The 25,575-nt window shown below is 35.5% G+C and overlaps 2 protein-coding genes across 17 annotated transcripts in view; one reads left to right on the top strand and one right to left on the bottom strand.

Annotated features, from left to right (window-relative positions):
- The first annotated feature begins 5,765 nt into the window (after positions 1-5,765).
- LOC110182531 (uncharacterized) lies at positions 5,766-6,944 on the top strand. The gene is made up of 3 exons (XM_020950580.2): positions 5,766-6,049; positions 6,241-6,452; positions 6,523-6,944. The coding sequence occupies exons 1-3, from the start codon at positions 5,907-5,909 to the stop codon at positions 6,840-6,842; spliced, it is 675 nt and encodes a 224-aa protein (XP_020806239.2). The 5' UTR covers positions 5,766-5,906; the 3' UTR covers positions 6,843-6,944.
- Positions 6,945-13,938: 6,994 nt separating this feature from the next.
- The window catches only part of LOC110182556 (transmembrane protein 120 homolog), a 12,494-nt gene continuing 857 nt past the window's right edge, over positions 13,939-25,575 (bottom strand). The window contains exons 1-8 of one of the 16 annotated variants that reach the window (XM_086830418.1): positions 25,226-25,530; positions 24,633-24,830; positions 23,720-23,838; positions 16,417-16,546; positions 15,954-16,093; positions 15,634-15,851; positions 15,145-15,521; positions 13,939-14,508 (exon numbers count right to left, since the gene is read on the bottom strand). In XM_086830418.1, coding sequence (XP_086686544.1) covers positions 14,389-14,508; positions 15,145-15,521; positions 15,634-15,851; positions 15,954-16,093; positions 16,417-16,546; positions 23,720-23,838; positions 24,633-24,695 — 1,167 coding nt within the window. In that variant the 5' untranslated portion in view covers positions 24,696-24,830; positions 25,226-25,530 and the 3' untranslated portion in view covers positions 13,939-14,388. Of the gene's footprint in view, positions 14,509-14,782; positions 15,522-15,633; positions 15,852-15,953; positions 16,094-16,416; positions 16,547-23,719; positions 23,839-24,632; positions 24,831-24,967; positions 25,531-25,575 lie in introns of those variants that run through there. The other 15 variants (XM_086830417.1, XM_086830411.1, XM_086830442.1 and 12 more) reach the window with 15 other exon arrangements.

The following is a 25,575-nucleotide window of genomic DNA, read 5'->3' as shown; positions in this document are numbered from 1 at the left end:
GGCAGCAGCAAGCAAATTTAATTTTCTGCAAAATCATTTTCACCCTAAAAGCATGCTACACCGCACCCTGGAAGTATGCCATAATTTTTATTGAACTGCATACTTTTGCATATTTTTGACATTGCATGCTTTTGGGGGCACGGTGTAGCATACTTCTAGGGTGAAAAATGATTTTGCAGAAAATTAAATTTGCTTGCTGCTGCCTTCTGTTCGCCTGGTATTTCAGGCCGAAAATTAAGTGACACCGAGCACATCGAAGGCTTGGCTTGGCAACACACAACCGCACGATTTCACAGTATGTACAACACACAACCGCACGATTTGTACAGTATGTACAACAACAACAACCCACATTACAACAACAACAACAACCCACATTACAACAACAACAACAACAACAACAACAACAACAACAACAAAAACAACAACAACAAAAACAACAAAAACAAAAACAACAAAAACAAAAACAACAAAAACAACAACAACAACAACAAAAACAAAAACAACTACAAAAACAACAAAAACAACAAAAACATCTATTTTACAAGAAAAACATATCCTTTAAAAACAACAAAAACTCTTTGAAAACAACAAGAATTTACGATTTACAATAACAAAAGACAATAAATGTATTAATGGTCGAATGGCTTGCAGATTTGTTTCATTCCGGATAGGAAAAGTATTGTTTTTGTAGAGATGTTATTGTATAATTGTTATTGTTATTATGTGGTTGTTGTGGGCAGTTTTTGTGTGTTGCCAATTTCAAGGATGTAACCGCTAAGCAACATTTTAATTTCCAATTTTTGTACATACACAGTAAATTAATAGTATTTTTTTTTTATTGTATATTTCCTGATATTATTCGCAGATTTATAAAGATTTTAAATTTATTTTGTTTTCCAGTTATTATTATTTTCTGTGAGCAGAACAGCGCCTGTCACCTCAACAAGGAAATGGAGAATGTCGAGGACATCAAGTCCCCTAGCTTTTCTCCACTTTTTCCCTTTCTCTCTCTCTCTTTATTATTATTTTATTAATACATTTTAGATAAAAAATAATACGATTTATATATGTTTGTATACATTTATTATTCTCTGTGTATATGTTAAGCCTGTGTGTGTGTGTTCCTGTCCTGTGAGCTGCTACCAGTTGTTGCTTCTGCTTGCCGTCGTTTTGTTTTTGTTTTCAGTTTGCTTGGCTGGTTTGTTTGTTTGCTTTGCCGCCTGTCCTCGTTGCCTCGTTGAATCCTGCTCCTTTCACAACCAATTCTTCCATCCTCCTCTTGCTCCTTCCTCCTTGGTGACCATGTCAGGGCTTTGGCCAACATTGCATATTTCAAGGGGCCAGTCGTAATGATTATACAGCATTCCGCATGACATGAAGAGGTTCGCTTCAGTCTCCATCGTCGTCTGACGGCAGACATTAAGGTACCATCCTAAGGTCCATCACCTTAAAGAGGGCTCTCTCTGAGGCTTCAATTGGATCTGAAATTATAGATAGTTGGAATATAATAAAGTATTATAAGGATAGTTTAATTTTAGGTGGGGATTGTTTGGGGAAATACAATATAAGAGAATATGAATAAGCTAGAATATTTTATTAAGATTTTCTATGAAATTATAATATTATAATATTATAATATAATCCTTATAATATTATAATATTATAATATTAATATTATAATTTCATAGAAAATCTTAATAAAATATTCTAGCTTATTCATATTATAATATTATAATATTGTATTAATTATATATTAAATTAAGACCCACGAATATTTTATTAATGATATTTCATCAAAATAAATTTTTTTTCAGGCCAAAAAATATTTAATAAAGATTTACCATGACCCTAATTGTCACATATATGTATATTGTACTTAATAATAAAGTATATTATATAAGGATTTCCCAAGAGAAACTGTTGCAAAATCATAAAAGAAATGTTAAAGGCAGTTTAATGCATATTTTTGTGCTGTTAATATCCTTCGATTCCTGTTCTCCTGCGGCAGCGAATTAATTTCGAGCCAATATATATATATATTTATTTATATATACATATATCTCCGTCAAGGCCTTGAGCACATTTTTCACCAAATCTTGTTAGTTTGGGATGATTGGGGAGGAGGCTTCGTGGCGCGTCAACATGATTAACGCTTTATTATGGAACTGTGCAAAAGGGGATTGTGGGGCACATATATAACATTTAATATATACGTATACACTCGCATCCTTATGCCATTGCCGGCACTTCTGTTTGTTTTTCTTTGCTCAATTCTCAGGCGCAAAAATAAATGTGAATACTTTTTTATAATTAATTGACACATGTGTGCACCGGGGCACCAGCAATCCTTCCTCCGTCCCATTCGCTTTTATCCTTTGGGTTAAACTGTGCAAATAATTAAACTAAAGGCGTCTGCTCAGCAACGGAAATCGCTGTCAATTCATTTTGCCGCATTTTAAATGCTGAAAAGTAATTTAAAAAAAAAGGCGCAGCAAAAGAAAAAAGAACTGGAAAAAAAGTACGAAATAACGAAACATGTAAGGATCGAAAGGATAACAGGGGAGAGAGAGTGATTCTTTATGTGTGTGTGTGTGTGGCTCGCTGAAAATTTATTGTTTTTGCCATTAGCGCTGCGCAAATGCTGGGGAAAGTCGGACAAAAAAAGTGGCGGGGGCGGAAAATAAAGGTCTTTGCCAGAATTGATGTCGATGAGTTTTCGTTAATGTGCGAATATTTATTAAAAGGAATTGGCGTTTCGGACAACAACAAAAAAAGAAAAAGAAAAAGAGAACCACCAATCGAAGCTGGTTAATTGAAATAAAGCAAACAGAAAGGGATAAATAAAAACTTAAGTTTACGGCAAGGGATGCCAGAATATATATGGAGAATTTTCAGTTAAAATCAATTCGAGAAAGGGTATTATATATAATTATTGACTAGCGAAAGATACTATTCATAAATAGTATCAAAAATGTTAATTATTATCAATATATGTGTTTTTATATTTCTTAAAATTCAATTTGCCTATTTAGGAAAACTATATATACTTAAAAAACATTAAGAAACTGTTTAATTAAGACATAACTTATGTATAATAGTAAAATAATATATGTTAATTAAATGATTTAATAAATGGCTTGATAGTTTAATAAAAAAAACTAATCAAATAAAATTCCAATTTAAATAGAATAATTTTTATAAATATATATATATTTCTAAACTTAATTACATATAGCAAAAATAAGATGAAATAATATAGAAATACCGTACATATTCCTACTTTAAATCACTTCTAGACCCCTCAGTTTCAATTACCACCCATTGAGGCAACTGTGCGCTTTCCCCCATTTTGTAATATTTAGTTCTTTTTTGTAATGTCTGCCTGGGATTTTCCCATTTTCATATTTGTGTATAAATTTGTTCGCCAACTCTCTTTCTCTACCTCTCTCTCTCACTTTGGCCGCTGCTCATTAGCCGCTTGTCCAGTTTTGCTCATTTGCCTGGCCATTAACCGGCTTCAACTTCAACTGCAGTTCAGCAATGCCAGCCTCTTCGCCTCTCCGCCCCTCCGCCTTGCCCCCTGGTTAACCCCCTTCCTGCCGGACTGGACGCTTTAGCCCTTAACCCTTTGGCGCCCGTTGCTGACCCAAAAACTTTTGCCACTTGCCGGCCATTGTTGTCGTTTCAGAGTAAAAAAAAAATGAAAGAAAGAAATCCAGAAATGGGCGGGAAAATATCGAGGGGAAACTACAGCAATTAAACACTGGGCGTGCGAAAACTTTAAGGCGGTGCGGGGGGCGTGGCAGCACAGAAAGAAAATGATGTATCTAATTAATTTTAATTTTAATTTCAATCAAAGTTGATCCTTCTATCTGTTAATTAAATCTGTTCATATTGATCAACGCATTGGGTTTATATTCCGCACTATATTAAAAATATTACTTTAATTTATTAATAATTACTTTGATTAATTATTAATTAATACCTATTATTATTATAATGAATTACTCTTTTAAACGTTAATAGTCTTGCACATTTATATTATGTAACTATCCGAACACTTTATTTTGTCTAAAATTGGTTTTTCATTTTATTAAAATCTGTTCACATTAACGAATTGATTTTAATTTATCCACTAAGCCCGCACTAATTTTTAAATATCATTGTCATTATATTCAATAACTCTTAAATAGTTAACTGATATATTTAGTTACTTAACTTTAACTATTCGTAGTGCTTTATTCTTAAACTGGTACTTTCATTTACAGCATATTAAGTATACGCCACGTTGGTCACACTATATTTTAGTATTTCTTCTTCTTATGATCTCAAAATACCAAATTATTTTTTAAATAAAGGAATCCCCTATTTCGATCAATTTTCTCCTAGATTTTCCTCAATTCACTTGAAACCTACTCAGCTCTCAGTGCCTTTCCGTTGAGTTTGAGTTTGAGGTGAGTTGACCAACAACCGTCGAAGTTCGTTGGCGGCGACAATCAATTTACCTGACGCCCGTGAAGAGCCCGGCTATAAAATTGGAGGGGTTTTGGCAGAGGGAGGGGGCTGGGAAAACGAGCAAGGTCCTGCTCCTGGTCCAGGACTCTCCATCGCCTGATAAATGAGAAAAGTTTTTAACGCCGCTCGCTCAGGTCGGCTCATTGGCATTTTTACGATGTCCCTGCGAAGGGGGGGGGGCGGCAGGAAATGTGGGTGGTTTTTTGGAAAATATGGGAAATTTTACAAGGGAAAAGGGAGAGAGAGCTGGGGCCAACGCGGACAAATAGGCAACAAATGAGACGAGCCTGGGATGCTTAATAGAAAAACTGAAGCGTATGGGAAAAAGGAACAATGTAAGTGGGAAATGTGGCAGTGTGGCAGTATGGCTGGGGTCCTGCTGCTGGTGAAAATTCGGTGGAAAACTGGGTGGTTCGGAGCTGGTCGAGCCGGGCACTTAAAACTTTTTAGCATGCAACCGCGAAACGTTGCAGCTGGCAAACTTTTTTCGGCTACCAAAAACAGAAGAAAAAAAATGATAAAATGAAGGAAACACAACCCCACCGAAAGCGTGTGTGTGTGTGTGTGTATAAAAGGTGGCTGGGGACTGGTGTTCAGAGAGTGTGCCGGAGGGTTAACAACACCCCCGCTTTTCGGTGGGTTGTTCCTGGTCATCACCAAAGCCGCCTGTCAGCAATTAAAAGTACAGAGGAGGCAACTTATCGCCCTCCATTTGTGACATTAAAAATGTTCTTTTTGGAAGTAACTATTTTACATTTCTTAATATTGGTATAAAAGAATAATGTTTCCAATAAAAAATATAGTTAAGTTTTGATTTAAGAAGTAGTTTTGATATGCTTCAATTAAGAAGCTAAAGTATCCTTAGAGAAAATCAAAGAAACTAACATAGGTTCGGATGCTTTATGATATTTTAATATTATTATATTTCAAATAAATATTTATTCCCTGGCAGGGCATTATAATTTATAATTTTAGTATTATTCAAGTCAGAAGTTTGTGAATACAGTGAAGGAGTCATTTCTGACCTTAAACAGTATATAAATTCTTGATTCATTCACAATCAATCTAAATATATATCTAAATAAATATCAAGAAAAGTTAACCCATTGTGTTTAATAAAAAAAATAGTGCAAAAATGCCAGATAAATTCAAGTTTTTATGAAGATTTGGTAACATGACAAAAACAGAACAGATTGGCAACAATTTGCAGTATAGTTGAGTATAGTTTTTCAATCATAGTAGCACTTGAAACGAAGGCCACATTTCTTACTTGACGTCGAGCTATTTTTTCGTCATTCGTTCGCTCGGCCTTTCAGGTGAAGGAATTAAAAAAAAAGCAATCCTAATAAAAAACCAGTGAAGTGAAAATCGGAAAACTAAGAGATAAAATGGGTCAGGTCCTGGAGAAGATTAATGTGTTTAATCGCGCGCCTGCAAGGGGCAATAATACCGCTCGTAACCCGGACGGGGTCGCTTCTGGTTCCGCCGGAAATCGGCAATCGAACAATCTACGATTCCCGATGGTTCGCAGGTGAGCATTGCGATCCTTCATAAGACCTCCGAAGATTTGCATTTGTAGTTTGGTCTATTAGCCGCGTCCTCTACCAGAATTTTCTGCAACTGAATGGAGTTTTTTTTTTGCTGTTTTCGTTGACAGTCTTGGTTTTATTTTTGGTCAAAGTGACAGCAGTGATTCTTGTTTTTTTTTTTTTTTTTTGACAGACACTCGGAGGAAAATGTCGCAAATAAGCGTCGTGCCAGGGAGGGCGATAATAATGAAGCCACCATTATGTTGAGGGAGTTAGAATGCGAGTTTGAAGCCAATGCTGCCGAAGCTGAAGCATTGGCCTTGGATCTCTCTGAGTTCCCCTCACCTATTGGCAACGAGGAGGTCGAGTTAATATTGGAGTATTGCGAGTCTTCTGAGAGTGAAGGTAAGTGAAGGTAACTTCTCCAAATTCCATGATAGTAGCTAAAAAACACGTTTTCTTTTGCCTTCTACAGACGACGATGGAGAACTGAATGGGTATCCATCATCTAAAAATGATACGGACGAGGAAGATTCTACCGAAAACGAAGAAGAAGCAGACGACGATTCGGACTCCTCGGAGTCCTCGGATTCCTCGGTACGCTCGGAACTCAATGCACTTTTGAACTTGGATTCCGAGTCGGACGAAGACTACGATGACGACGAATTTTCCAGTGGATATATTACTCCATCAGATGCTTCCATCTCCAGTGAGGGTGACAACGAAGAGGTTGACGTGTCCGATGACTCGGACAACGACTACGAAGAAGCCACAGATGATGATGATGATGTCTAAGGATGTCTTCTTTATATAATTGTACACATTTCAATACAACGCATTTAAATAGAACGTATTTCAATACAACGCATTTAAACTTTAAAGGATTTAAGGGTTAAACTTTGAAGGATGTGGTTTTATAAAGTATATGTTTCACAGGAAGTCAGATAAATCGATCCTTAACTCTGGATCTTAATTTTCTTAAGAGAAGTATACCACTCTGGAATAAATGCATATAATTTTCTATGATACCACACAGCTCTTCATTTTCTTATGATGAATTGGAAAACTGCAAATCAGGGGCTTTTCTCCCTACTATTACCTATAATTTCGTAGTGGGGTTTATATATAGATATAAGGACTCCTCCCCTTAACAGACTTGATGACTTTTCGCTGGATGAGTCCTGCATGAAACTCTGACAAAACCCAAAAACAAACCAACAGGACAACTATATGTGGAGAGAGAAGTGAAGGCATCGTCTGACTTTTGACCGCGGGCGCAATTTTCTGTTGACCGAAATGCGGGCCAACAAAAGCGTGACAAAAAACGTGACCCAAAGTTTTTTCGGGGTTTCGTTACGCAAAAAAAAAAATAGGAGAAAAATTAGGAAACTGCGGGGGGGATGCTGCGGTCTTTTGTGGCGGCTTTTGTGTCTGCTAACAAATTTCAATAAATTACAGTTACATTTGCCAAAGTCAGGCGGAGTGGCCTTCAGAGGCTGACTGCCACCCACTTTTAACCCCTACACTGTGCCTTTTTCTTTTTTTGCGTGTTGTATCCTTTGTGTCTGCGAATGGCGACTGCATAATTCAATTTGTGTTAAAGTTTTGTGAGTGCGTGGCGGGGAATTTTAGAAGCCGCCAAAGGGGGGGCAGGGCAGGGCCTAACCACTCATTACACACACATAGCACCCACACAACCCTCTCTCTCTCTCTCTCTCTCTTTTTGGCCCCCAAAAAAGGGACCAACTAATGCGGCACATAATTCAAACCAAAAATGCCAGAGAAAATGGAGCTGCAAAAGTGGTAGAGAAGAAATTAGGTACCAGTTTTGGGGAGCCGCCCAGGGGTTAATGGTCAAGTGGACACCGGAAAAAGCGGAAGTGGACAAACGGCGATTGCAGACGGAAGTCGTGATTCTAATTGCAATGTGAATGGGCAAGTTGGAAATTGTAGTTTTTTATGTCACTCTCTAATTTATTTAACTTCCCCCGCTGGTCATATTATTTATGGTAAAACTTTTATTTAATATTTTCAACGATTTGCATCATTTTTAATTTATTTTCATATTAACAGAAGAAATGAATGAAAAATCAAAGAACCCATGTTTATGGGTGGAAATCCTTAGGCTTATCATTCTCGGAAAAAATGACTCTTACTCTTTAATACATTTTCCTAACTACTCATTTTTTATATGTCATTCATTTATTTAACTATGTTCTTTAATTTTTAATAATCTGGACAATTCCAAATAAATTTCTACAAGAAATCAATAAACAATCTGAGTTTTTAAGAGGAAATCCTAAAGTTTGTCCTTCTCGCAGATTTTTCTAGTTAAATCCTCTGTTTTACTTTATTTTTATATAATTTATTAAATTGTTAAATACTATGAAAAGTTTTAAATTAATTACATTAAAAAAATCAGGGTTCTTTTAAGAAAAATCTTTCTGGAAGGCAACCCTCTTTCTGTCTCACAGAGTTTCCTTGCTCCTAACATATTTTTCCTCTCATTAAACGTTTTAATTTGCTTCATAAAATTATTTTAATTATTTATTATTAAATTCTAAAAAATTTTAAATTAATTATCAAAAGAAATGAATGCACAATTTGAGTTGAAGGAAACCTTAAGAATATTCTTTTAGCGCAAATCTCTCTGTTACTTTTCCTCGCTCCCACTTTTAAAAGCACTCAATTTATTAAATAAATTAATGTTATTTTTAAATAATTACCAAAAGAATTCAATAAAAGATCAGAGATTTAAGGAGGAAAACCCTTAGGATATCCCTACTGCCTTGCAGATGTTCCTTGATTCCACTGAACAAGTTCCCTGTATCTTTGAGCATTGATCTGGCTTCCAACCAACGTATTTCTTTCTTGGCCAACCGAAAATCGTGTGTTGGCTATAAATCAGGCTGGGAAAGGGATGTGTTTGGGGTAGGGGAAGAACGGGAGTGGGGTCTGGTGGTTGCGGAAAAGCGACTGATTACGTGGTTCAAAATCAGGACCCGGCCAAAAACGAAACTAACGATTTTACGCTACATTTGCTGCTCGTAGGAAATGGTGGAAGGACGCCGAAACCCGGGGGAGGGGGTCAAAGGACATTGTCTGACCATAACCCCATGGCCATTGTTGTTGCCAGTGCTCTTGTTGTTGCTGGACATATTACATAGTTGAGTGCATTTATTTATTTGCTTGTATGTCAACCTGTTTGTCTCCCCTTTCGTTGGCTGCCCATTTCAATTTGTCCCCAAAAAGGAAAATACGGGAGAATGGCGGGAAAAGCAGACCGACAAAAAAAAGAAAGAAAAAGAAAATCCAACCGGACAGGAAGCAGCACCCAAAAACTGACCCCATTGATCCTGGCCAAGTTCCTGATTAACTTATTATGCTCATTTGATTGCTCGATTTAATTTGCCATTTCTTTGCCCGGGACTCTTCCTTTTCATTTCTCATTCAATTTTTCTCTTTTTTGGGTTGAAACGTTTTTCCCTTTTCTCTTCTCACCAACAACAACAATAACAACAAAAAGATTGAATTTCCTTTTGATGACTTTTCTGGGCCTGGACCAGGGGTCATTCCATTGTCGTTCTTTTTTTGGGGGGCCCAAAATTCATTTTCCATTGTCCGAGAAAATTTAATTTCCAAAAATTAATTTTCATTTTTATTTCGGCCAATTTATACATATAATATCAGCATACACAATTATTTGTGTGAAATATGAGTTCAAACAAATCCAAATTGCCTGACCTACTGCCACTATTGTGTATCCTTTGATTTGATTTTAAAAATTTAATTTCAAATTTCATATATATGCGCATATGTATAAATATATTTTGTTGTTGCTGATTGCAAAATTCTTTTGTCAATTTCGCTGGACTACAACTTTTGTCAAATGAAAATGGAAAGCAGAGCCTTTATCAAGCGGCAAAAACTTGATTGTTTTCTGTTATTATATTCAATTATTATGTTCCGAATAAAGTATGAAATATTTAGCTGCTGTTTAGCATTGCATTTTTCGCTAATTATTAATTGAAGTCCCATTTTTAAATCCTTGCAGGGAATTATAATTATAGTCAGAAGCCGAAAATTATGTCGGGGATTAACTTCCGACCCAATAAATCATATATATTCTTGATCATATACAATTTTTAAGGGGTTGCATCGTAACATTTTCAATAATCTAAAAACCACTTTTATTTTTAGAAATATTGTTTTTGCGGTATGCTGATTTATTAAGCTTAAAAACTTAACCCAGGCACTCTTTCCGAATTGAAATTAATGGATTTTTGACGTAGTTATGCAATTTGCAAACTTTGATTGTCCCAAAAAAATATTTCAAAATGTATGAAATAAAAATGTCGATTTCAAGAATCTTGCTGAGGAAAATATCATTTTAATCAGTGAAGGAGTCATTTCTCATCCTATAAATCATATATATTCTTGATCAGCACTAACAGGCGAATCTTTCTAGCCATGTCGGAAGGACAACTAAATTTTTGCCATTTTTTTCAAAAAAATATAAGGGGTTACATCATTAAAATTGGGAAAAAATCGACAAAAATAGTGATTTTTTAAAATGTTATATCGAGTATGCAGATTTATTAACATTCAAAAAACTAACACAGGAGTGGTTTCTAAAATAAAGTTAATGCTTTTTTGGGTTTGTTATGAAGTTTTTAAAACTTTAATTTTAACAGAAATATAGCTATGTAATAATAAAGTTAAATATTGATTGAAAGAAAGCGAATATTTTAAATTTTACGATTAGATCCTAATTCAATTAAAAACTGCAAAGGTATAGAAATTTCGGCTTCTTGATCTGAGTTTCCTTTCCTAAGTAGATTTTAAATTTTCCTTAGTAGTTTATATTTTTTATTATTTAACAAATTCAATGGTTTATAAATTAATTTTCCTTTCTTTTCATTCCCTTTTTTTATCCATAGGGCTTCAGCTATCTCTAGTGTTTATAATTACTTATTATATATTACCCTTTTATACGCTGACATTTCCAGCCACTCTTGTTTTTTGTTTATTTTTCTTTTTTTTTTTTTTTGCATTTATATGTATATATTTTTTTGTATTGGTTTTTTTATGCGATGCGTAAATCAAATGCTGATTAAGTGCGATTTTTCGCGCATAAATTAAATCAGAATTATTGGGCGACAACAAGAAGCAGCGTTTGTCAGCGCCCACGCTCTGTGGTTTGGGCCATTGCGAATTGGTTACGGCCAGGCCAATTCGGGCCAATTCGTTGCCATGGCATTCGAAAGGACCGCAGGCCAGGAGGAGAACACAGAGGGGGAGTGGAGGCTTTATTATAGCCAGTAGTTGCCACTGTGTGCATAAGCCGATTGATCTCATTGGCGTTGCCTACTTTTCTGGGCCAGGCAAAGCCTTAAATTTGATTTTTTACCAATTTAAGCTTGCTTTTTACTTGATTTTTAATGTAATATTATATTTAATAATATATATAGCCTTTATGATATATTAAATATCACAGAAAAAGGCTTATTTACGTGATATAACTTGGAAATAATAATATTTCCCAATATTATACTGCATAAATACATATACATATATTACAAAATATAGTGTACTTCCCCATCTGATTGATATTTCTCACTAATTCTTATAACTTCCCATTCAATTTAGTTTGTCAGCTTCGTTTTTGATTTTGATTTTGTTCTGCGTGATTTTCAATCGGTGGCGGTGCAACATGGCGTATGCTTATCAAATTAACGAATTACCCGCTTTTACAATGGGTCCCTTCCTGCAGCTCTGTCGTCCGGTGAGGTTTCCCCGATTTTCCCCCCCCCCCCCCACATTTCCCGGAGCCTATGCGGTTGCAATAAATGATAATCGTGCCCGGGAACCGGGGGTAAACCTCTCCCCAACCCACACACCCTCATTTTATGTGGAGGAGAGGCCTTGTCGCTTCTTTTTGATGGTCGCTGCGGCTGCGTTGACCAAAAGTCGTAAATTCCGTTGTTGCCATTTGCCGCAGAAAAACAGCTGAGGGGGTGGGGGAGGGCTAGCCGGGTTGGTGGCAGCAACAATGCAAACAATGCCACAAATGCACAAAATACCCTTCCCAACCGCCCGCCGCCGTCGTCCACCGCTCAACGTTCGACATAATTAAAAGCGCGCGCCGTTTACGCAATTAATGAACTCTCGCCAAATTAGGCTGCGGCAGAGCGCAGACAAGCAAAATGGCCACGACACAGGGACACAGAGACAGGAGCAGGACGAGCAGCAGGAGGAGGAGGAGGAGGTGCAGGACCAGCGGCAATGGCAGTGGCAGTGGCAGTAGCAGGACCCAAATGATAGGGCGAAGGGAGAGGATGAGGGAGTCGAGTCGAGTCCACTGAGCGAACACAAGTACACTTTGAGAAATGTATCCTAAATGTGCTTATTACTTGGAATCACTTTCAATTTAAATCAAGAACTAAGGAGGTTTCCTATATCATCTAGAATAATCCATAAATAACTGCCAATAACAAATAACAAGGAAGCCTTAAAAATGTCTCTAAAAGTAAAGGATAATGAACTTTCAAATACACCCAATTAGGTGTTAAATTATATAACTTTTACTATGTATGATATTCTTTCCTAATTTTGATTAATTGTTATTCAACATTTTTTACCCAAGCATAACAAATATTTTTCCTACCTAACAAAACTAATATGAAACTTCGGAGGCACCAAAGTCAGCGTAAAACTTTATATTTTTAACATAACTAAGATGTTGTTACCTAATTTTGATAAAGTATTAATTAAAGATTTATTACCGAAACATTAAATATATTTCTCGCATATTTTCCTAGCTAACTTTCGAATTTTAAAAATTATTCAGTTCCCTTAAACTATACACCAAGCATTTCCTATTTGTAATCAAAAATCATTTTAATTTCCCCCCTTTTTACTGCAATATAAAATGATTGATTTTTAATGATTTGTAAAATGTTTAAGCAATTGCTTTAAATTCTGCTATGACAGAAATTGACACAGAAATAGTTGAAATAAATTAAAGTTCCAACAATTCCGTAGAGTGGGGCAGTTCTAGTTCTCTAAATTGTAACCAGGCTGTTTATATGAATTAATAAATATATTAAGTCCCTTTAAAGTATCAACAAGTATCTCAAAAAATTGTTAACCCCAATAAATAAAGTCTAGTAAATTTAAAGTCTAGTAAAATTAATTCAAAACACTTACCATATATGCAGCACCTCTGATTATTATTATATTTAAATCCATATTTCCGTTGCTAAAATAAAATAAAATGATATATTTCCTTGCTAAAAATTGAAATAAAATGATAATGCAATACCTGTATTCATCAGTTTTTTTTTCTCTCTGTGTACAAACGCACTCACACAAAGACACTGGGCTTGTGGCTTTCGCGGTGGACGCGGGCGATGGCAATGGAGCTGCAAAAACCGCGCCGCTTTTTGCCGCATTGCAGGAGGCGAACCTTTGTTGCACAAAATGTGAGGCGGCAGTCGGCAGTCGGCCAGCGGCCAGGGGTTTTCCACTTTTCCAGTAAAAGCCAAAAGGGATACCGGAGCGAGGGAGCGGGGGGTGGGTGAGCTACCAGAGTCTCCGTTCGGAACGACCAAACGGTAGCCGCATTAATGGCCGCCAGTAAAACATCACCTAAGCCTTGTCACCACTTCTCCTGCCACACACACGCACACACACAGGTATTTTCCAAAGGAAAAACGTTTAAAGTATAAATTTTGAATAAAAAAAATTTGTTACGATTTTTTTTAGAGTTTAAAAATTACTTTATTTTGATATAAATACTTTAAAAATTTGTGTGTTACTCGACTTTGTTTGTTTATTAAATTCGTATAAAAGAGACTTTAATCCGCACCATAATTTAAAACAATAGTTATTTATATTTATTTACCAAATCATTGGTTTTATTTGTCTTTTATTGATGTTATTCTGAATCGATTTAAATCAAAGAAAGAAAAACACACACAGCAAAATGTAAACAAAAGTGTGTCATACTTCAAATCCATTTAATATTTCATCTTCTCACTTTTTTTTTATACTTACAATTAGGCGAAAAAAAATGTATTACTATATTTATATTGTTGTTTTCTGCTTATGTTGTTTACTTCAAATGTACATCAGTTTTACATTATGTTTATGAAGTGAATAAAAGAAAAGAACTAAAGCGGTGGCGGTGTAGAAGAAGAAGGAGGCACAAAACCAAGGGTTAAACGCGAAACACAAAAGTTAATAAATAAGAGAGGAAAAAAAAATCATAATAATATGTAAATATGTATAATTGAAATGCCTGGCAATAAACAAAACGATTCCTATCGTTTTAGATTGTTTAAATTTCCTTTTTCTCGGCGGGCGTTTGAGTTTGAGTTTGCGTTTGCGTTGCCGTCGCAGTGGAAGTTGTCGGTGAGAGTTTGGTGCCACTCGACAGATCCAAATCACTGGCACTGTTCTGTAATGAGGAAATTGCGGAATAAAAACATAAATATGTGGATATGTGTATAGATAACAGGTGGGTAATGGTGGCTACCTGCTGCTCTCAGCAGGTGTGCCGCAGGCTACACTTCAACTTTCATTATAAATCATTAAATAGTATGAACAATTTTTAAAGCCTATTTCATTTATATATATTAACTATTGCTAGATAAACCCTGGCTAAATCGACTTGTCCGGTGATAAAGGTAATGTAGAACGTACTCTTTAATCAAAAGCTAAACCCACAAAACTTGTACTTTCTACATTTTTTCTTTTTAATTTAAAATTTGAACGAACTATGCTTGAAAAAGATGTTGTCTAACATCATGAATTTTGAATGAAAATTATAATACACAGAATTTCAATATAATTTTTTAACCATATTTAAACGAATGATTGTGCCAAGTCTTCAATGGGGAGGGGGAAAGAAAGCTAAATTCATTGCGGATTAGCCCCTTGCCTTCCTTCTATATTCCTCAATGGCCAGCGTAACTAGTCTTTTGATTGCGATTTGTGGAAATGATGACATCATGCGAACTCCATTGCCAATCAACCCATCCCTCATTTGACGCAGCTGCTTGATGCTCCATTCCCCGCCAGCCTCAATTCTTACCTTCATCTCCTGTCGCAGCTTCATTGACTTGCCCATGCTCTGCAGGCGATAACGCTCCTTGGCCCTCTCCCGGATCTTCTCGGGCACCACCCACAAAGTGGTGGCCATATTCCCGACGAACAGCAAAAGGAACAGGCCGGCCATCACGGACACATGCCATGGTGCCTCCGGGCTATTGGCCAGCTTGTAGAGTGTCCAGGCATTGTATGCCTGGAATCCATAGCCAATGAACAGGAAAGGCAGCAGGAAGCTTAGACCACGCCACATCCATGAGTGGAAGCCCTCAATGGTGATGTCCATGTTGTGACGCTCCCCAAGGGCCTTTAGACGGTAGAGGAGACCTTTTTGGTAACCGAATTGCAGGTATTGGACGATGCCTGCAAAGTTGGAGATGAAAGATGAAGATGGAAATTGCAATGAAACATTATTTCAAAGAGTATTAATTTTGCCTATAAGAGAACACTATTTAAATGTTGTGGAGCCACTCACTGATGTAGACATTAAAGTACATGAACTGCATCCGGAAGATCTGCCAATGCTCGCCTTGTGGCCAAACCAGAAGCACACCGGCGGCCACCGTCGAGATGAAGTGATGGGCACGCCACCAGCCCTTAATCCTGGAACCGTTCACCTTCAGGATGGACTCGCGGATCGTTAGGGTACAATAGTACCATACCAGCAGGAATATGAAGGCCAGCTCCAGGGCTCTGCATGCAAATAAAATAAGGAAAACATAAAAATGGAAAAATTAAAGAGGGGAATGAGAAATGGAAGATGGATTTCGGTGGGGAGTGGCCTCCACCACTCACCTGTAGTTGAATATCAAATTGAAGAAGGCCATTATCAGTCCAATTACGTTGAGTATTAATTTAAACTTTTCATAGTCATCTTTATAGCGAACTTTGTCGTTTCTGTTCAGAATCGAGACATTCACATCGCCCAAGATAATCTGCAAAAGGGAGACAGGGATGAAGACACCAAGAGAAAGAGAGAAAGAAAGTGGAGAGGTCACAAGTGGAATTTAGTGGGCGGACCAGGTCAACTGGCAGTCCAGTCGAGCCAACTTCAAGTCTCAAGTCCATAACAAGACGTGGAAATTGTCGCGCAGGAAAGAACTTTTTACTTTACTTATTTCCACAGTTTCCACTTGGTAAAAAGTTTTTCATTTTTTTTTATTTTTATGAAGAGAAAAGACCCAAAGTTGGAGAAGGAGCAGCTTCCAGAAGGAGGACCAGTGGCCAGTGTTAAGCTGGACTTCTATTTTGAACTCACCTGCAAGTATCGGCCGGATTTTGCTGGCAAGGATTGCTCTATCTCATGGAGTTGCGCCTTGCGCTTCAAGGTCATCTTTTGCAGTTCATCGACCTTCTCTTTGTCCTCCGCAGGAATGGGACCCTTGGACCTAGAATAATTGGTAAAGAAAAGCTTAAATAAATACATCAAAAACAGGGTATTATGCTACGAAATTCTTGGAATTATATTTAAAATCAAATCAAATTTGAATGGACTTTTAGAACTTTTGAATTGTAAGAAAATTATAGAAAATACAACCTCCTTTATCATGTTTTAAAACTCCTATACAATCGATTAGATAATGAGAGATCTAAACTACCGTATCCATATCAGTGGACACATATTTTCTCAATCAGGTTTCCAAGAATGGCATTTAGACTTTGTTCTGTTTATTTTTTTTTATTGTTTTATTGATTGGGCGAATGACACGAGCTTGTTATTTTTTATTTTTCCAATATTGTTATGTAATTTATTCCCGTGTAATTATTTGTTTATTGAACGAGAAGACCTAATAGGCAACCCACTAACTACAAGACCAATTTTCAGCGTCAAAGTTCAATTTAGATGTACATAATTTATGGCCAAAGTGGGCGGGGTTTATAGAGGAGTATATATATATACATATAGTACAAATATGTGGTCAATTAACGGTCGCCATAAACGATGGGTTCCAGTAACATCTATATGGCGCTTCAAAAGGTAAATTTATTATGGCACGACGGCCATTTATCAGGTCGCTTGGACATTTTTTATGTTTTATTTTTAAACAACCTCTAATACCCCGTTGAAGACCGATAGTAAGATAACGTCAGGGCCCCAAAACCAAACCGAATCGAACAAAAATCAAGCGATACTACACAAATGTATAAACATATAATCAAAGCAACCGACAAAGTGGTCCGATTATAATAGTTTCCGCTCGATTTGCCTATGGGAATATGGGATGATGACTGGACAATCTTTCCGAGATTATATACCCTAAAATAATGGGAAATTTCCATGGCATTAAGTACCGAAATTTAAATAGTATTAACATTTAGATTGCGATTTGGGGGTTTACTTTAAAGTTATATAAATTATAGTATTTAAGCAAATAAATTTAATATTACAATTGGTAGTCAAACAATTTTTTTTGTTAAATATTTAAGGTAAGCCCTAAAAAATACAATGTTACAAACAGTAAACAATTTATAAGTGCCCTTGTGAACTTGTATACTATATACTGTCCCATACCTCTAACTCTGTAATTACAAATTACCTGAAATATGTGGACAGTAACAGTATCTATACAAAATCACGCTTACTCAACTCTGTTTGATCATTAGCGGGGTTAGAAAAAATATTTGAATGGCCAGTGAAGCTTGGCAACTGAAAACGATGATGCTAAATGCATTTCAAGCTCAAACACTCAGACAGTTTCTTCGCCAAATACAAATACAAAACACAAAAAGTTAGGAGTCACGCATTTCCGTACTTCACACTCGAAAAATATTTAAAATCATAATATTAACAATAAAATTATTAATATTCCCGAGGAAAGTATATTTTCCCTGCCTTCATCCAAGCAGAAATTAAATTTTATTTTATTTTTAAATTCCCTTGTAAAAAATAAAGGTGCGTATCATATTATTATTATTAAATTATATATTAATTATTATTATTAAAGAGTTTTGTTTTTACTTTTATGAAAATCGGAATACTAATAAATGCCAGAGAAACGATTGTTAAATATAGAAGATCGGTAAGTAAATATGATCAGTAATTAACTCTGATCAGTAAGTATCTATGGCCATTAAGTGACTCTGAACAGAAAGTATCTATGAGCAGTAAGAAACTCTGATCAGTAAGTATCTATGACCAGAAAGAAACTCTGAACAGTAAGTATATATTAGCAGTAAGAATCTATGACTAGTAAGTAACTCTGAACACTGATAAACAATGACTTGCAAATTTTGTAACACAACACATATCTGAGACGTGGCTGGCAGCAGTCACTTCGTTCCGGGGATGTTAGAACAAGTTGGGAATCATATGCACAGGTGCGCGAAATTTGTTTTGGAACAAAGAGCAAGATATTTAAATAAAACTTTGGAGTTATTCTTCGATGTAATTTTTGTGGTACATAAGTCAAGCATGGTGAATCGGTGGACTATATATATAGCTACCATAGGAACAATCGGACGATTAATAGAACAATGATCAGTAATTTACTATGACCAGTAAGTTACTCTGGACAGCACGTATCTATAAGCAGTACGTAACTCTGATTAGTAAGTATCTATGACCAGTAAGGAACTCTGAACAATAAGTATCTATCACCAGTGCGTAACTTTGAACAATAAGTATTTAGGACCAGTACGTAACTCTGATTAGTAAGTATTTATGACCAGTAAGAAACTCTGATCAGTAAGTATCTATGAGCAGTAAACAGCTCTGATTAGTAAGTATCTATGACCAGTAAGTAGCTCTGATCAGAAAGTATCTATGAGCAGTAAATAACTCTGATTAGTAAGTGTCTATGACCAGTAAGTAACTCTGAACACAACTTATCTATGAGCAGTAAGTATCTATGAGCAGTAAGTATCAATGACCATTAAGTAACTCTGAACACAATATATCTATGAGCAGTAAATAACTCTGTTTAGTAAGTATCTATGACCAGTAAGTAACTCTGATCAGTAAGTATCTATGAGCAGTAAGTAGCTCTGAACAGTAAGTATCTATAAGCAGTAAGAAACTCTGATCAGTAAATATCTATGACCATTAAGAAGCTCTGAACAGTAAGTATCTATTAGCAGTAAGAATCTATGACCAGTAAGTAACTCTGAACACTGATAAACAATGACTTGCAAATTTTGTAACACAACACATATCTGAGACGTGGCTGGCAGCAGCCACTTCGTTCCGGGGATGTTAGAACAAGTTGGGAATCATATGCACAGGTGCGCGAAATTTGTTTTGGAACAAAAAGAAAGATATTTAAATAAAACTAAGGAGTTATTCTTCGATGTAATTTTTCTAGTATATAAGTCTAAGCATAGCGAATCGGTGGACTATATATAAACATACATATATATAGATACCATAGGAACAATCGGACGACTTATAGAACAATGATCAGTAATTAACTATGACCAGTAAGTTACTCTGAACAGCACATATCTATGAGCAGTAAGCAACTCTGATCAGTAAGTATCTATGACCAGTAAGTAACTCTGATCAGTAAGAATTTATGACCAGTAAGTGACTCTGAACAGTAAGTATCTATGAGCAGTAAGCAACTCTAAGCAGTAAGTATCTATGACCAATAAGTAGCTCTGAACAATAAGTATCTATGAGCTGTAAGTAACTCTGATCAGTAAGTATCTATGACCAGTAAGTAACTCTAATCAGTCAGTATCTATGACCAGTAAGTAACTCTGAACAATAAGTATTTATGACCAGTAAGAAACTCTGATCAGTAAGTATCTATGAACAAGAAGTAACTCTGAACAATAAGTATTTATGACCAGTAAGTAACTCTGATCAGTAAGTATTTATGACCAATAAGTAGCTCTGAACAATAAGTATCTATGAGCAGTAAGGAACTCTGAACAGTAAGTATCCATGACCAGTAAGTAACTCTGATCAGTAAGTATTTATGAGCAGTAAAAAACTCTGATCAGTAAGTGTCTATGACCAGTAAGTAACTCTGAACAATAGGTATCTATGAGCTGTAAGTAACTCTGATCAGTAAGTATCTATGACCAGTAAGTAACTCTAATCAGTCAGTATCTATGACCAGTAAGTAACTCTGAACAATAAGTATTTATGACCAGTAAGAAACTCTGATCAGTAAGTATCTATGAACAAGAAGTAACTCTGAACAATAAGTATCTATGAACAGTAAATAACTCTGATCAGTAAGTATTTATGACCAATAAGTAGCTCTGAACAATAAGTATCTATGAGCAGTAAGGAACTCTGAACAGTAAGTATCCATGACCAGTAAGTAACTCTGATCAGTAAGTATTTATGAGCAGTAAAAAACTCTGATCAGTAAGTGTCTATGACCAGTAAGTAACTCTGAACACTGATAAACAATGACTTGCAACTTTTGTAACACAACACATATCTGAGACGCGGCTGGCAGCAGTCACTTCGTTCCGGGGATGTTAGAACAAGTTGGGAATCATATGCACAGGTGCGCGAAATTTGTTTTGGAACAATGAGCAAGATATTTAAATAAAACTATGGAGTTATTCTTCGATGTAGTTTTTCTAGTATATAAGTCTAAGCATAGCGAATCGGTGGACTATATATAAACATACATATATATAGCTACCATAGGAACAATCGGACGATTTATAGAACTATAATCAGTAATTAACTATGACCAGTAAGTAACTCTGAACAGCACATATCTATGACCAGTAAGTAACTCTGATATCGAAGTTAGCTTCCTTTTTTTTTAAAGACTAGATTTAAATTTGGAAATATTATAAATAAACGTACTGGATCAAAGGCGTTTTTGAAGCAATCTAAAAAATTTTTATAACGGTTAAAAAGTTTATAAAACTACATACTTTTTCGTAATAACTTTCATAAATTATTTTAAGCGTATCTTTGTTATTTATTAATATTTTTTATTCCGAATTTTGGAAAGTGTACAAAAGCAACAGTAGCAAGCAGAAGTCAAGGGAAGTAACTACCATTTGCAAGTCTCAATTAAAATCCATTTGACTTTGCTAAATAGACAAAAAAGAATACAACAAACAAATGCAAAAACAACTTAGAAAACTGTAAACAAATGAGAAGCAAAGCGTATCTAACAGGTTCCCTGAGTAAGATACTCAGACGCGGGATCAGTGGCAAACAATATGGAAATCGCTTGGTTTAAGCTATTACTCAGCGGATTGCATAATTTATAGTATGTGACTAACTAAATGCGTTCCACGAGGTCGCGTAGTTCATCAAACAGATTGCAACGTGACGACAGCAAACACGCGACCGTTAAATAAACAACAGAATTGAGACAATAAACTCGCGAGCTAAGTCATTTTTATATAAAATAATAAACAAACAAGCAAAAGCGAATCGGCGCCTAATAAAAGTGTCAAGAATCAGATGTTTCATCATCGGCATGCACAATGTATATTGAGTATTTATTTATATAGTCCACATCCGAGATGAGCGAGTGTTTAAAAAACGCGCCACTGCAATCCGAGCGGAAAACAAATAAAAAACAAAAAACAAACACAACACACAAGAAAAAATAAATAAAAACATTGCAAAGCTCAAATCTAAAAGGCAAGCACAGTGGTTCAAAGTTGAGAGGTGGTTTGCATACTCATTTAAGCCCTAGGTCACTTCAAGCTTTAGCTCTTCAAAATAAATAAATAATAAAAACAATAAAAATTATACAAATATTTTAGTTTAGTTACAGTTTAAGTATCTATTATTTGAATTATTATTTATTGACATTTTTAAATCAAAATTTTTTCGACAGATCAAATTTTAATTTAATTAAAAATGAATAACTAAGGCAAAAATTAATTCATTTCACTTCAGAAAGTTTTCGTACGTTAATTAAAAGAAAAAATGAACAATTTTGTCAATTTTTGAAAATTTTAACGATGTAACCCCTTATCTATTTTTGAAAAATGTTTAATAAATTAAAAATATATATCATTTATAGGATCGAAAATGACTGCTTCATCGAATTGCAAGCTTCCGAGTAAAATGAAATACCCTACAAGGGTATACATTTATAGAACTGTATAACCTTTGAAATTTAAATTAATTTAATGAAAAAGTAAAGCGCGTAAATGTGATTTGAACTATTTGAGCTTGGCTTTGACCCACTGTGCACATACAATTATATTATTGTATTTGCCTGGATTGCGTGTTGCCCATGTCTGTGAATGTATCTGTATCTGTATCTGCGTCGGCCTCTGTGCCTCTGATTGCCCCTTACCGCGGTAAGTGTGCGAGTGTGCACCTGTGTGTGATTATGGCGGAGGGTCAAGGACAGCCACTTTGCTGGTCAGCTGTTTAGTTTTCAGTTTAACCCTTGAGTGAAGAATATAGATACATTGTAACCTGGATTTAAAATTCAACAATAAGTACAATAAACCAAAGTCGCAAATCAAATTTAAATACATTTAAAAATACTTTAAACCTTTTGGTTCAGAATTCAAAAATCATTGTAATTGTTAATATATTTAAAATAAAATTGATATTTCCTGATATTTTGTTAAAAGTTATGAAAAACAGCATTTAATATTTGATATTTAGGTAATACTTTTAACAAAAAAAATTAACAATGAAAAATCTGTCTACATTTTAATATTTTTAAGTAAGATTTGTACTCTGATATTTGGTTAAAAGTTATGAAAAACAATTTTAGTATTTGATATTTAGGTAATACTTTTAACCCAAAAATTAAGCAATCTTTAAAGTTTTATTTTTTATTTATTTAATATTTGGCAATTAGTCGAAAAACGGAAATGACTATGTTTGACCCCCTCGCTCACATAGCGTTTAATTTGCAGTCTACTATAAAAAAAATAGGTATTTTTTTATATTTATTTTTTTCACGAGCGTATCGCTAAGTAGGTATTTCATTTTTTTTTTTTTTTTTAATGAGTTTGCGACCAATAAAACGCAGAACCGAAGAGAAGTACTATACACCTGGAAAAATATATAAGCGGAGAGCAAAGTCTGGGGGCTTGACTTTATCAGAAGTTTTATCATCGGACGAAAGAAAACAGTTGTAAAAACACAGAAACACCGTTGTTCCCATGCGATTCAGCCGGTTCTGTTCTGTTCTGCTTTGGAACTACTGATAAGGACTGATTACCCGCCTGACTAATTGCCGTAGGCAAGACTTGTGTGTTACCCCCCTTTCCCGCTTATCGGGGGTAAGTGCTCGAGTGCTGAAATGCGTGTGTTCGTACGATTAGACTGCTCTAATTGATTGAAGTCAAATTCCAATCGGACAAGCAAAAAGCACACACACGGGCACACACACAAATTCGATTGTCGAGTGAAAATGCCCCCGATTTTTAAGGTGTATTGTTTTGCAATATAGTTGGAAATGCCGCTGTACAAAGATCGCTTATTATTAATAAAGCAATATTCTATAGCTACCCATATGTCGTCTAAAAATCTGCGTAATTTCAAGAATTTCTACAAGCTCTGGAAAAGGGTACTGTACCCTCAGTACTCTCGCTTATGTAATACTTTTTTTCTTTTCTTTTTTTTTTAAATAATCGGGGTTGCTGACCCTTTCTGTACTCACTGTCGCAGAGATGCTGTAATCTGGTTCATGCGATACCGTTGATGCTTGATCTCGTTGAAGCATATTTGTTGGTGGCTGTGCAGCTGTTCCAGCAGCTCAATGTACCGCCTGTTGCAGCTCTGAAAGCGAAATTAAATAAATAAAATAATGCCTGAAGGGTGGGAATTTTAATTTGAGTAAATAAAAGCTCGTCGAAAGCACTTAGCCACCAAAAGGGACAAGAGCTTAGGTTTCGGGGGTTCAAATTTCGATTTAGCTTGGGGGAAACTGGGATACCCTAACATTTATATTAGGAGTTATGTATTTTGTGCTTTTATATACATTGTATTACTTAAAAACATTTTTATATTATTATTTTTTAATTTCCTAAAGTTTAAAATAAATACCAAGTTCTGATTTTTATAATTTTTTAAATTGGGTTTCAAGTTTGATTGATAAATATCGAATTAAATAGTTTTAGTTGAAATAGATATTATTATATATTTTTCTCAGAGATTTTGATACATTTTTGTAAGAAATAAATTGTAAACTTTTTCAATAAATTCTTTCTAATCAAGAAAAATTATAAAACAATCATAACATCACTTAAATAGTAACATTTTAAAAAGCTACAAAAATAAAAAAAATACTAATGGTACCAAATGTATAAACAAATTGCGAAACTTCCAGACTTTTTGCAAAGGAAAGGGTATTTGACGGACGCATTATGCAGACGGCAAAAAACTGCTGGCGAATGAGCAGCTGTTTTTTTTCTCTTTCAAGGTGAAAGCGACATAAATATACATACATATTTATATGCATGGATATTTATGTATGCATTACAGTGTGTTTACGCTTATTTTTGGTGACTTTGGCTATTTGTTTTGGACTTTTGATGCGTGTTTATTTACTCATTGTTTATAATCTTACTTACCTCCAGTTCGGCATACTCCTTGTTGAGCTCCTCCCACTCATTTTTCAGCGAATCGATATTCATTATTATTATTGTTGTTTATAGCGGCTTTTCCTGCCGTCCACGCCTTGCGAATCGCCTTTTTCCCCGTTGTACTTTATTCAACTTCTTCCGTTTAATTTATTTATTGTATGTTGTTGTTGTGGTTGTATGCAACAGCTGGCAAAGAAGAAGAGGAGGGATGGTTTTTTTGAGGTTAGGATAGCGGCCGGTGAAAAATCAATTTAATTGTAGTAAGTGCGCGAATTTGTTATTGTTAATTTCCCAACATCAGCTACACAGAGACACACACGCACATCCGCACCACAGATATTTCTCTCCCGCAGCCACACACACACACACGTTGCCACGTTCAACGCAAAACATTAACAAAAAAAAAAAAAGAACAACTCTTTAAATAACAACAACCGTAATTTGCTTTTGCACTTGGAAAATTGACGGGGCAAAAGTAAGCAAAGAAACAAAAGGAAAATCTAAATTATTGCCGCGCGTTTTCTTCTTCGTAATTGTGTTTTTTGTTTGCTTTCGGTTTCGTTTAAATTCTTTAAAAATACATTTTTCCCGCTGGTTGAGCAACGTTTGTTCGTTCTTTCTGTTCCGTTTTGTATTTTCTTGAGCAAAATGCAAAAAGCAGAGGGCCGGAAAGGTGCTGAGAAGGGGAGAGACGAGGCGACGGGAGAAACAACCGACTGCTGCCGACGACTAATATTTTGTTATTAACTATTTCCGTTGCACTTTTGTTTTAAATACTTTGGCACAAACGCACAAAATACAACACAAAAAACCGAAAACAACAACAAACCACACACACGCGCTCTCTCTTCTCTCTAATAGCGGCGGCGAACAAAAAGCGAAAAGCAAACGCAAAGAGAGAGCGCCAGAGAGCGAGCTTCCGAACCAGTTC

This window comes from Drosophila serrata, unplaced genomic scaffold, assembly GCF_035046125.1.
Source record: "Drosophila serrata isolate PLE 108 unplaced genomic scaffold, ASM3504612v1 contig_23, whole genome shotgun sequence".
Lineage (NCBI taxonomy): Eukaryota > Metazoa > Arthropoda > Insecta > Diptera > Drosophilidae > Drosophila > Drosophila serrata.
This window is presented reverse-complemented; position numbering and strand designations above follow the sequence as displayed.